The 13,419-nt window shown below is 38.5% G+C and overlaps 2 protein-coding genes across 3 annotated transcripts in view; one reads left to right on the forward strand and one right to left on the reverse strand.

Annotated features, from left to right (window-relative positions):
- LOC5504056 (bifunctional heparan sulfate N-deacetylase/N-sulfotransferase 4) overlaps positions 1-3,345 on the reverse strand; it is a 16,899-nt gene extending 13,554 nt beyond the window's left edge. Inside the window, exons 1-2 of the mRNA XM_048734264.1 lie at positions 2,179-3,345; positions 127-369 (exon numbers count right to left, since the gene is read on the reverse strand). Coding sequence (XP_048590221.1) covers positions 127-369; positions 2,179-3,219 — 1,284 coding nt within the window. The 5' untranslated portion in view covers positions 3,220-3,345. The remainder of the gene's footprint in view (positions 1-126; positions 370-2,178) is intronic.
- Positions 3,346-9,364: 6,019 nt separating this feature from the next.
- Positions 9,365-13,419, forward strand: part of LOC5504058 (transducin beta-like protein 3) — a 28,043-nt gene continuing 23,988 nt past the window's right edge. The window contains exons 1-5 of one of the 2 annotated variants that reach the window (XM_032372331.2): positions 9,365-9,561; positions 11,969-12,020; positions 12,218-12,313; positions 12,522-12,566; positions 13,274-13,351. In XM_032372331.2, coding sequence (XP_032228222.1) covers positions 9,512-9,561; positions 11,969-12,020; positions 12,218-12,313; positions 12,522-12,566; positions 13,274-13,351 — 321 coding nt within the window. In that variant the 5' untranslated portion in view covers positions 9,365-9,511. The remainder of the gene's footprint in view (positions 9,562-11,968; positions 12,021-12,217; positions 12,314-12,521; positions 12,567-13,273; positions 13,352-13,419) is intronic. The other variant, XM_032372328.2, reaches the window with a different exon arrangement.

Genomic DNA, 13,419 nt, shown 5'->3' on the forward strand with positions numbered 1-13,419 from the left:
CCACAACTACTTAAATATCGGCCTTTCACTAAAATACTGTTTTTGGCCTATATTAAGTGGCCACTTGACTAAGTCCAGAGAGTAGCTTTCTAAAGAGGTTGGTGGTCTGTATCAAAATATACCAACCTTTGCAAAATCCAGATTCTGCATGAGTTCTGTCCTCATGGTTTCTAACGTCGCGATCCTGTGCGGTTTACGATGGGAGTACATATGGCTGAACCACCAGAACTTGTCTGCATTAGCAATCAGTTCCTGGTCACCACCACTCTCTTGCTTGTTCCCATGCAAATAATAAAACCCAGAAAAACCAAGGTTGAATTTGAAGCCAGGGACCCTTTCAGAGATGCTTTGTTGGACAGATATCATTGCCTGAAAGCATTAAAATTGTCTTGGATTAAGAGAATATTTGACTCATTATGATCAAATTCATATGTATCAAATTCATTTGAGGTCAGAAACAAAATTGTATGGAACAATAATTTCATACTGATAAATGGTATGAGTGTCTGTTTTTAAGATTGGTTTGACAAAGGCATCATTAAAATAGGGGACCTAGTAAACCATGATGGGAAATTTTTAGCTTACACTCAGTTTTTGAGTAATTTAAGGTTAAAACAATTTTTTTTACATTACATTGGAGACTAAACCAGGGGTCCCGTCTCTTCAAGCTGCACTACACTAACCTGAACCGAATTGTAAGCACACCAGTGAAAGTGCTTACAGTGCTAACAAGGGCCATATGTTAAAAAACTGTTAATTCGGTTAATATGCTACTCTCGATAAACAAGGATTGTTGTATTGTTTTGTATGCTGAACTTTTAAACTGCAATCTTACAACAAAATATTTAACCAGCCTTTTCGTAGATAAAAAATTTGGTCCGCCAACCGCACAAAGGAGATTCTCAGGGATTGTAGAAAATGTTTTTTGTACTGTTTATGAGCTTCCATTGCAGGTCACCAGAAATAGATATTTGGCAATGTTCCAAGCTAAAATAATTCAATATATTCTCCTGATTAATATATCCCTAAAAAGGGATGGATTAAAGGATGTTGATGTGTGCCATGTATGTGAGGACAACCGCAAACGCTATGCCACCTTTTCGTGGAATGTCAAGCTGCGAAAGCTGTTGGTTTGGGCATAAACAAGATCTTACTTTACCAGTAACAAATGCTTAAATATAGTATGGATGACAAGATAGAAACAATTGCTTACTCAATTTCTGTTTATTTGTTACCAAATACTATATACTATACAATGCAGCTATGGAAAATGAAGCCTATATTTTTACAGCATTCCTTAAAATATCGGGTTACTTTAAAAACTTTGAAAATAGTCAACTCAAGAACAATATAGAAACTATATATATATTTATTATTTTTTCTCTTTATTGTTACTTTTTATATATTCAAATGTGTAAAAGGTCAACCTGCCCACTTGTGTGTGTATTGCTGTTGTAGTGTACACTCCATGTATCATTGATGGGAAAAATGATAATAATAAATTGCCTGATAGCAGGCAAATATGGTCATTACTGTTGATTGAGTAGACCCCTAGGGTCTTTTGGCAAGCTCTTGTACATGAGCACTTGCACACATATGTATGTGCACAATCGTTAGCAACCCACACAAACTCCCTGGATCAACCAATGTAACAATCAATAATGTCAATCAGTCAAATATCAAAAACTGGAAAGGAATGGTGGTTAGGATTTGGGGTCAAAATACAACAATCTGTCATTTGGGTGGTTGCCTAATAGGGGGTAGTCCCCTAATAGAGGGTGGTCTCCTTATAGAGGTTTGCTGCTTAATAGGGTGTGATCACTTATTAGAGTGCTGGTCACTAAAGAGGGTTGGTCACTTTAATAGAGGGTTGGTCGGTCACTTTCTAGTGGCTGGTCGCTAAAGAGGTTGGTCCGTCGCTTAATAGGGGGACACCATTTCCACTGTAAGCACACTGTCAGTTAATCAATGTCATAAGTCATTACTTGAATTTTTGAGCATGTCTCATCGACCAAAAGAGGACTATGTTTCTCTATTGATCAAAGTTTAATAAGAGTTTAACGTTCCATTTAACATTAATGAGATCAGCTTATAAATAAATAAATAAGGTAGTTAAGTATTGCCGACACACTTTGGGCATAATAAATTTGTATACAAGAGATCCGTAGGGGCACATACCTGCACGTCGTCCCGTGTCATTCTGATTCCAGTTTTACCAACAAAAATGTCATCTATATCTACTAATATCCATCGATCCAGCGGCCTTTTTATCGCTCCATCTGATAAAAAATCCAAGCCATCGATAAACAGCAAACGATGAAGCCAGAAGTTCAATCCATTTCCAAAATAAACCTTCTTAATTCCATCCAATTTTCCCTTATCCAGTATGACAGACACATATCGCTTTGTTATATAAGACTGAGCGTAATCCAGTCGTGAATTTACAGGGTCTTTGAGTATTTGGGGTTTAAATATCTCCCTAGATATTGTCTCAACTGGTTCGTAAGTGCTGTGGTTTGACGAAAATGTCGCCCAATCTTTCCCGGGTAAGTTATCGTCGACTACACCACCAGCTCTTGTAAGCCTCAATAAAGACGATTTAGGGTTCACTTCGGCGGTCTTTACACTTGAAATGCCTGTTCTTATTTTTAGATGCAATTTCGGGAAGTAGTTTGGGAGAAACCCGTAGTTTTCTGCTATAGTAAATATAGCTAATCCAGCCGAGAAGTCGCGCAGGTATTTGTCAAAAATTTCCCGACTTTTCTCTGGCAACCCTAAGTAAAATTTTAAATTCTCAAAAACAATAACATGATATAAAGGCGCCCCATTCTCTGTTAATGGAGGCAGACTTGTCTTTTGCGAAACGTAAACAAGTTTATAATTCACTCGACTGGCTTCCAGGATTGTTACAATGTGCAGACGAAAGGTGATCGAAGTTTCGCGATAGAAAACCAAAACGTTTCCTCCTTCGTACAGCCTTGTGGTCGTATTTTTGTATTCTAAAGGATATTTTGCAGAGTTCAAATCCTTGATGGAATCCAAGTCTCGTGGATTGTGACATTTTCCCGTCGTAAAGGGCTCCACCGCATGTTTCGCACTGTGACGATTGTGTTTTGGAGTCTGATACAAAAGGAGCAAGTACGTAACGATGGTCAGGACTACTGTGCCGAATAGAGACTTTCGGAGAAGAGATCCTAGGTGGCACCGCCAAATTCTCATAACGAGTTAACGCCATAAAATACTCCCATTGATGGCTACACTCACATCGACTTCATTGGCCAGACATCGGCCGTCAATATCTACACAACGAACGAAGTAACACACGAGAAGAAGACATCAGCGCGCATGTGCGTCACAGAGACTTGACAAAATATTTTCTCAGGGGTAGGGTGTGTGAATTAATCGCCCGTAAACCAAACTGTGTAAAATTTAGTTTTATTATCATCTCATGTAAATCTCTTTGCGATTATGAGGAAAAGTGGAAGAAAAAAAAAGAAAATATATTTATTGTGTTACCTTTTTGAAAAACCGGCTTTTAGAAAGTTTATCCAAATTGTGGTTCAAGCTGGTTCACAACACTCTCAGGTTATCTTCTTTAAAATCAAATTTTCCAAATCAAATTAAAAACAAAAGATACATTCAGAATTGATACTCAGTTTTATTGGTCTTTGTGTTTATTTAAGACTAGAAAACACAATTTGTGGCACTGTCTTCGCCATATTTTAAATATTGCCGCAGAAAACAAGGCAGGCTTTGTGAGAAGCACCCATTTCCATCGCTCACTCAAGAAAGCAATTGCGATTTTTTCGATTAAATTTTGGATTTTTTTTTCAAATTGTTTGTCTTCCAATACAAACTCTTGAACCCCTTTTTATAAGAACGTCTAATGTTCAGTTCAGGCTGCTAGGCCGTCATATGAAACTACATGAATCATAATGAGAATTACACATATGATACTCATGGTTGTTATAATGAAACATTATTATATGCCATCAACCACTTCTGGTGGAATGGCGCACGTTGATTGGCTGTTGAGCGGTCCGGATCCTGCCGTAATTTCGTAAGCTTATTTACAATTTTTTTTCCTCAATATAATTTCCAACTTTGTTTACCTTTACAGTTGCTTCTGACAGTTTAGCGCTAGCGCTGATGTTTGTGGAGATTTTGCCTGCGGCCTCGGTCTGTACAAAAAGCCCGCGGGCTGAGATTTCTCAGTACGGACCTAAGTAGTATATAATACTTGAAGTTCTCTCGGAGAAGCTCATAGATTGGTCGGTCATTCAATTGCAAGGGTTTTAACCCTTGCAATTGAATGACCGACCAATCTATGAGATTTAAAAATCTATATTCTTTTAGATTTGTGTGGGGCAGTTCGCACATTTTCCTTAAGCCAGATTTATGCAAGACCCCCTTTTCTTTGCAGCCACTGTCTTGGCTTGGATCACTAACCCTTTGTTTCAAGGTTTTTCTGTTTGTTTTATTTTTGTAAGTACACTGCAGTATTCACTGGAGCCCACTGATCTCTAAAGAATCTCTGTGTCTCCTCCGTGATTGTGTTTGCCTAGCAAACAATTTTGTTTTATTTCAAATAGTTTGCAAATCATTGCCCAAAATTCTTGGGCAATGATTTGCAATCAATAGCAGTTCTGGACTTGACATTGCTGTGGAAAAATAGACTCAAAATATAAAATACTGCAAACCCAGTATCGAATAAAAAAAATATAGCTGATATTACAAGGGCCGAAAAGCGGGGCCGAGATTATTCGGATTGATTTTAAATTTCCCTTTATAAACAGGTCTCATCAAATAACACAGAGATCTACGAATACTCGAACAAACCAGAACTGACTTCATGTTCCTCAAAGACTAGGTTTCATTCATACTAGGATCGAATAATCGAATTTTTCCGCTAGCTAGAACTAACTTCATGTTCCTCAAAGACTAGTTTCACTCTTTTCTCCTCGGATAGAATAGTCGAATAGGGGACTTGCGCTAAGAGATCACGTGACTTTTTGCGTGTCAAAGCGCGCTCAGGCTTTCAGCGCTGCCTCGTACCCAGGCGCTTGCTACGTGACCGGACTGAGCGTGCAGAGGTAGTTTACCATTCCCTTGTTCCTTTCCCGTTTCATTTGTTCCTTTGGTATTGAATTTTTTCGTTGTGGTCAGTTCACTGTGCAAAACGCCGCTTATCTTAGCAACAATTATGGAAATCACATCGAAATAATGATACTTTCATAACAAACCATTGGATGAAATAAGCTGGATTTATTTCTCAGGACAATAATAGATTATCATTTAGGCAGTTTTGGATTGTTCAACTCTACAATATTCGAGGCAAGAAGAAAAGGACAAATGCTAGTGATACGTAAGTATGCCTGCTACGGAACTGTTACCCTACAGTAACTTACGTGTATTAGCCAATGAACGAATCCTCTTTTTCGGTCTTTATTTGTTCGTTGGTTAGGCGCCATGTAGGCTAAACCTATCCATTATAGTAGTATAGTAATTATTAAGGGTAATGGGTAAAGCACCATAGTCTGCTTGGCCTGGTACCGCCAGTCATGATTTTTTTTTTCTGACAAAACCCTAAGCTCGTGCTTAGCTTCTAGTCAAATACTTTCAGCTCAAAATAGCTACGCCATGAGCTTTCAACAAACAATGTGCTTAAATGGAATGAGAAAGTATTATTTCAAATGCTATTTTCGAAAGTTTTTTTTGAATGACTGTTTTATACTATCTTGCATAGTTTGTAAACTGCCGAGAAGCGCTACTTAAAGGCTTGATTGGCTATTTATCTTATCCTACAACCAAGACCAAAACTTAATTATGGAACAGATTTTCATTAAATCAACAATGAGCTTAGTGGTGTTGAACAAGACTTCAAAATGTAAACAGCTTTTTGTGTATCACGGCTAGTGCAGTTTATTCTTTCGGTGGCTTGTGTAAACATTTTTTATCATTATCTCTAATGATAGGCTTTTCTTACGCTACACGAACATCCGAATCTCAGGTTTGGCTCTTAAAATTAGGACCGATATATCGACAAGGACAGCTCCTAAGAAGTAGGTCTCTAAAATGCAAACTAACACTAGTGCCCCTAAGTTTGGTGCTACGAAAGGGAGCGAAGTCGCAAGAAGACTAAATGCTAACGAAGACAAACTCTTACAACGTGAAGTCAGTAGGTATGCGAAGGAGCACCAGAGAGCAATGAGGCAGATATTTAACGAGAAGTACATCGTACGAGAGGAGATTCGAGATTTGCGGAAAAACAGACATCAGCGGCGTATCTCACAAGGGCAAAAATTAAAGGACAAGTACCCTATTGATGAAAATGACGCGGCTCTTGATTTGGGAGCGTTAAACCCTAGAAAGAACAATGGGTGGGTAGCTATTGATAACAAAAATAACTCAGTATTTGGCTTGAGTAATCCGAAAGAGGCTGGGAAGACGAAGATGAGGCGTTCAAAGTCGATGTCCAACTTCGGGTTCGAGTCTTTTGGTGACAGGACAGATAGAAGACGTCTGCGTCGGTTCGCGTCCAATGTAGCACATGTTTCACAAGAAGTCTTTGGGTCTGGCTTTACGGGGCACAAACGCCGTGCAAAATCAGCTGATCATTTGAGAACGATAATCAATTCTGCTAAACATAAAAACCAAAGAAAAAATGGAGAGCAATGTGGTATAATCAAGAAGCAAGTCGAAGAACGAAGTATGATGTTCACGGTAGACGGGTGCGAAAGCGATCCCTCGTGTTCGAAAGAAGTTGCCAGCCTAGATTTAGAAAACTTTGATTTTGAGACTCGAAGGAGAAGCAAAAGTGACGTTACAACAATTAATCTTCCTGGATCGAGTGTCTATCGTCCTCGGACGGCATCTTTTAGCACGATCTCCAAATCTGAGAAACGGACACAAAAACAATCAAATCCCGGGCACACAATACCTATGATCGCAGTCACAGAACTCAAGGCAAAACCTGTCAAAAAGAGGAACCTGTCTTTAGTAGAAATGAAAACTCTCGATGTTTTGGACACGGAAATGCGAATGAAAACCACAGGAAACCCGCCCAAGCTGTCCGCCCCAAAATCAGCATCATCACTTCGCGTTGCAGCAAACTTTCGTCGCGTCAGCGAAGCGGTAATAGTCGCACAATCCCTAGTAAAGAATGCAAGACGCGAACAAGCAATCCACAAAGCGACAGCTGAGATCCAAGCAAAGGATTATGGGATGCTGCCAAGAAAAGTAGAGGAGATGAACGTTGCTGTAGGGGATACCACGATAATCAATACTAGGGCCCCTGGTACTGCACCTAAAGGAAAGTTTATTAGAACAGCACATCTCTTGTTGGCCATGAACTCGCTAAGCAGACGGAATTCGACAACACCGGGTTGAGGGGCAAGGTCATGCGGTGAACTGAAATCATCTCGTGCTCACTGCCTGTTTTTACATGCGTTCAGCATTTATGAATTGGATAAAAGCGATAACTCAATCGTGCTCATTGCCTGTTTTTTTTACGAACGTTCAGCATTTATGAGTTAGATAAAAGCGATAACTCAATCGTTTTAGCAGACATTTAGACTGTTAAACAAAGGCTGCACAGAAGCTGCAACGCTCTTACCACAAGCTGTAAAATATAGATTTTAAAAACACTTGTGTGTCTTAGACAGTTAGACAGTTAATTCGTAGCGTGGGCTTAACTGAGGCGGAATGCGATCGAATTTCTCTTTTTTTACTACGAATTTTGTCTCACAAAAAATTTCAGCAGCGGCTAGTTCCAGTATCTACTAGTAGTAGTTCACGGAGAGAGTCAACAGCTTATATAACTCATCGAGTTCAGGCCCGTACCCAGGGGGGGGGGGGGGGGGTGCAGGGCGTGCGAACGCACGGCCGAATGTCCATTTTGTTCTCAATAGACGTGCTATCTGTAACTATAAAGCATAATCTAGATCACTCTGGTCACTCTGTCATCAATCCATAAGTCAGACTTTTTTGTACCAAATCCGACAATGAATGTCCCTTGGATATTCTGCAAAGTCATGAAAAAAATCATTTTTTGTTCTTCGGTGATGGTCAGATTTTTAAATAGATATTTTATTTTTTGAAACTTTGTAAATGGTTTACATCAGTTTTGGTTTAATAAAGGCTACGGATACGTTACATTACTATGAAGTCATAGGGTTCGCTATCGGATTTCGCACCACCCCCCCCCCCCCCCCCCCCCCCCCCCACCACCACCACCACAAGAAAAATCCCGGGTACGGGCCTGGAAACTTTGTAAGAACTGGCGCTATCCCCTCTCCCGTGAATTATAAAGAATGTAGAAATTCTGTTGCGCGGCAATTAAGCAGTTACGTGATGTATAAAGATAGTGATAGATATTTGGAATTAAGGCTTGGAACATAAGCTAAAACAGTTAAAATTTTGAAAGTTGCCTTAAAGTGAGTTAACATTGCCTTAAATGCACCATTTTTGGTCAAAACATCAAACTCGGCAATGTTAGCTGTTTGGTAATATTTTATTTTGAGTGATGACGTCATCCAGCCGATCACGTAACTGTTGCAAATCAAAATTTCAAAAAATTCTCCGCTGGTGGATACGCTATGAAAAAGAAAACATCGCATGTTTTTATGTTCCTTTGAAACACGTCTGCAAACAAAGAAAAGTTTATCCCTTCGGTCACAAATCAACATTTTAATTCCAGCAGGTCACGTGACTTAACAAAATATTTAATATCAGATAAAATCCCGGATGCTAAACGCTATCATATGACACACATAAAGTCAACACTTATTTAGTAAACACCTTTGTCCAAGCTGTTTTCCCCACCGGCGAGAAGGCAAAAAACTATTTTGTCACGTGATCTATGATGTGAGGTCATCACCAGCAAGAAAACATTACGTCGACTTAGGCAAAAAGCTATATTCGATGCTAAGAGCAAACTACCCAGACCTTAATATACTTGAGTTTTGAGATCGCTGCTTTGAGCCTCAGTCGTTTGAAAAACAAAAAAAAAGCTATTTTTTCAGAGATAACAAGACAGTTGTGTTAGCGATCGATAAATTAGTGATTTGCTCGTATTTTAAAGCGCACACAGCTTGGTCAGGCTTATTATAGCATTTGGACAACTCTAGGAATGATATTTTAAAATATTTTATATATTTTAAAATTTGGTTTAGAATATGAAATTTGAATGTAGCGCTCAGAGCAATTGTTCTGACATGTTGACGCATTGACGGCTGAGTGATAAGTGATTGTTCTTGAGCCAGGGAATGGGAGGAGTTTTCCTTTTTTCATAGCGAACCTCGTACAAGAAATGGCACTTTGAACTACCTGTGTTATGGGCCAACGATAACATAAATGTCAGCGGATTCTATATACAGCACGTGGGACACAAGATGGCGGAGAAGGGTCGTGCTGCTGTTTAGTGTGGAACAGTTATCTCGAAAACGTCCAGACAATTCACTCGATCGAAATAATACCACAGTAAACTTTCAACCCTTTCTCGCGATCTACTATGACCCAAGGAGAAACGGTAGAGACTGCCAGCCCCATGCTCAAGACAAAGTGAGTTGTTATAAGTTGTGCATCCGCAGTAATAAGTTAATGACAAAAACGTTCGAGTGAGGCATTAACACGTCCGCTATTTATTTTGATTAAACCCGAATCTTTCTGATGGCCAGACCAACGCTTTTGATTTCGGCGTACAGTTTTGACGAGCTTTTTGGTCCACTCAGTCGCAAGTGCAAGGAAAAGACGTCAAGCTATTTTTGGCCCCTTGATACCTCCGTTTATATGGTGGCTAAAATTATCCTTTCACCAAACAACGCAAGTACGGCTGTTTGTAAATGGCCAAAGAAACATGCAAAATTTGCCTAATCTCAATTATTTTTTGCATGGCTAGAGAGTAATAGTGAAAACTTTGCATGAAAAACAAGGTCTATACTGGAGTAAGAGCTGTCGCCTGCCAGTTTGTAATTCACTTCTTCCTGATCTTGTAAATGTGAATACAAACGCTGTACTCCATGGCTAAGAGTTACTTATAGTAACATTGAATTCATTATATCCTGGGAATAGAGATTCAGAAAAAAAATCCAACATTTTACTGCTGTTTTTGGTTGCAATGTAAGGAGCAATTGCAGAATCCCCCCCCCCCCCCCCTCAAGCTTTATGTTTTTTAAAAAAACTAGTCCCCACCTCCACGCGTCCTCATGCTGCCATGTCACCAGTACCTCACGATTCATTCTAACATCAACTCGTCCTCACGTCAACTTGTCTCCACATCACCTTGTTTTTGTGCCAACTCGTCAAATTGTCAACACGCCCTCTCGTCCTCACGTCAACTTGTCAAGACGCCCTCTCGTCAACTTGTCAACAAGTCCTCTCATCAACTTGTCAACTCATCCTCATGTCAGCTTGTAAACGCTGTAAACTCTCGTCAACTTTTTAATGCGTCCCCTTGTCAGCTTGATTGTAGATTGGATTTATGATTACAATTAAAAAGAGCTTAGTATTTCAATGTATGGTAGAACGAAGTTATAAAGATAATTGAAAAGAGCTTATTATTTTTTACCGTTGTCAAATGGTGTTATGATTCAAAACTAAAAAGAACTTAGTATTTTAGTGGATTGTAGAACAGACTGAGTACAATTTAAAAGAACTTATTTTTTTAGGATTGTAGAATGGAGTTATATGAGTATAATTAAAATAACCTAGTATTTTAGTTGTTTAGTGGATTGTAAGTACACAATTGAAAATAACTTATTATTTTAGTGGATTGTAGAAAAAGAGTTATGGGTACAATTCAAAATAATTTAGTATTTTTTTTAGGATTTGTAGAAGGGAGTAAGGATTTAAAACTAAGGTCGTCAAACTTAGAGGTAAACCTCCCCTACGAGAATTGCGATAAAACACACATTTTTTTGGGCAAATGGTAAATTAGCCACTGATACATTTGATTAAAGGGATGTTCAGTGACGAGCCCTAGAAACAGGGTATATAAGGGATGTTCAGTGACGAGCCCTAGGAACAGGGTATATAAGGGATGTTCAGTGACGAGCCCTAGGAACAGGGTATATATTTGGAGTGGACCTGTGGCGTTATATTTTTAAACAAGGAGTTGACATGTTGATGCGTTGACGCTCTTCGCTAAATATTGGGAATGGTGTTGACACGTTGACAGTAAGGGCTAATCTTTGAGTGTCTTTGAGTCAGTTTGTTAAGTTCAAGTGTACTTTGTTTGCAATTTTCAATTTTTATTTACACTTTATGCAATCACTTTCCACAAATCAATTAATGGAAAATTATAAATTTATAAGGGAGGCAATATGATCATTATGGCGAGCTCTGTTCGCGGAAGTCACACACAATAAACCATTACTGGCAGGGCACTTGCAAGGTGAAGAGTGATTTTAGTGTTATTTCAGCTGTCTAAAAAACAGTCAAAATCATGCAGAATAATGAAGAGAAAACTATCCATGTTTTATTTAATGATGTTCGATCTTTTAGATTAATACAATATTGTGGTTTGAACACTTCACATCAAGGGGATGGAAATGGACTGAAAATAGTACTTTTAGGTTTCGTAACAGGCTGTACCTTTACTCAGACCTTCAAATTGCATAAATAAACCAACTAGATCCTTTGCATAAAATCCCTTTTATGGAGAATTGCTTCACTTCTCTTGATTATGCTTGGGAGAAGGAAGATTTTTCCTTGTTTTTTTTTTTTAGAACAAGTGTGCATGTGTCCCTTCAATAAATGCCAACTATGTGTTATCTTTACGTCATATTCATACACACTTTGTGTTATTTGATAATTAAATCAATTATTTTGTTGGACATCACTGATCATAACTTGAGTGTGTTGGCATACCTCTCTTGGATACATCCCGTGATAAAAGCATGTCCGAGACAGAGCACTTGTAGAATAAAACTTGTTCACACTGTATTAACCAACTATTTGTTTTTGCTAGTTATGAGGTTTCATCCAAGATTGAGGCATTCTACACCGGTGGGAAAGTCCAGGTATTAGCCCATTAGCATTGTATTGAGTTTGTTTTGTATTTCTTCTAACAAGACCTCCATTGGTCTAAATAATGAATATCAAATAAGCACTTATGAATAAACTGTACATATGTAGTTGCAAAGCACTAACTTTCAAGTATGTGCCCCAGTGGGAGGAGCTAACCACCCAATGAGGACGTTGTTTTTCCAACCCATAGTTCTCAGGGGATGAGGAGTACCTGTTCTGTTCCTGTACGGATAAAGTGCAAGTCCTTCATGTTGAGAGTGGCAAGGTGATCCACTCACTTAAAGAGGTACAGTATGTTGTAGAATTTTGTGGTATGGTGGTGCTACAGATATTACAGCAGTATTTCAGATTGTGGTATGGTACTATAATATAATTCTGTATAGAAAATTGTACTGTTATACTACTTTTTGTTTGATATGGATGGTTAATACTCTAGTTTGGACTTTCTCTCTCATTTTTTAGGAGTGTTGATTATATGCTTTTTTTGTTTTTAGGAAAGTGATATTATCTCGTGTTTTGCAGCATCACCAGATGATGAGGTAGCAAATAAATTAGAAGATCAGCATGTCATTGATAGGACAAAAAGCATTAGTCCAGTGTCCTAGTCATCTGTGCCTGCTAAACAGACAGGCTCTTTCATAACAAGATCATTCATAACTTTTTGCATTGACACTTGTTTGTTTGTTTATTCATTTAATTAATTTGTTTACACATCTATTCATTCATAAACTTATCTTGCTACCTTTTGTAACCTTTTTCCAACCACTTAATCACTGAATATATGTCTGTTCCTAAAAGGAAGCTAAAATTAAGTTCCATGTTTATAAGAGGTATGTTTATTTGGATACTTTCTCTACAATGATTGCTTTAAAAGTCTGTCACGCATTGCTTCTTTTACAAAAAAAAATCGCTGGCAGGTTTTCTAATGTGCTTTCTCTCTACTGAACTTTGATTATGATAAAACTATGCTTATGATGAAAGTCGCTAGAGGCAACCACACACAAGGTCACAACTATCCTAGATATCTAGATATCATAAAATGACCTCTTTTTTACAGTAGATCATCATTCTGGTGACTCTGTTCCTGGCCATTAGTAAATTAAGCAGATATCTTGGTGGCCATGACCACCCCTTTTGAGACCATTGCTTTTGACACCATCCCTTTCGACTCCACTCGTTAACATATAAAGTATTTCAGTTGAAAGTTTAGACTTACATTGTTTTTAAATGGACTTTCCCTTTACAGTTTCTTGTAACGGCTGGGAAAAATCTGCTGCTTCGGCAATGGGACTGGAGGAATGGAATGCAGACAAAAACCTGGAAGGTATGGATCATTATTGCTGGGATTTTGTAACTTTCAAGTTTTTTTTATCAATTCTACCAACTTCAAGT

This window comes from Nematostella vectensis, chromosome 11 (genome assembly GCF_932526225.1).
Source record: "Nematostella vectensis chromosome 11, jaNemVect1.1, whole genome shotgun sequence".
NCBI lineage: Eukaryota > Metazoa > Cnidaria > Anthozoa > Actiniaria > Edwardsiidae > Nematostella > Nematostella vectensis.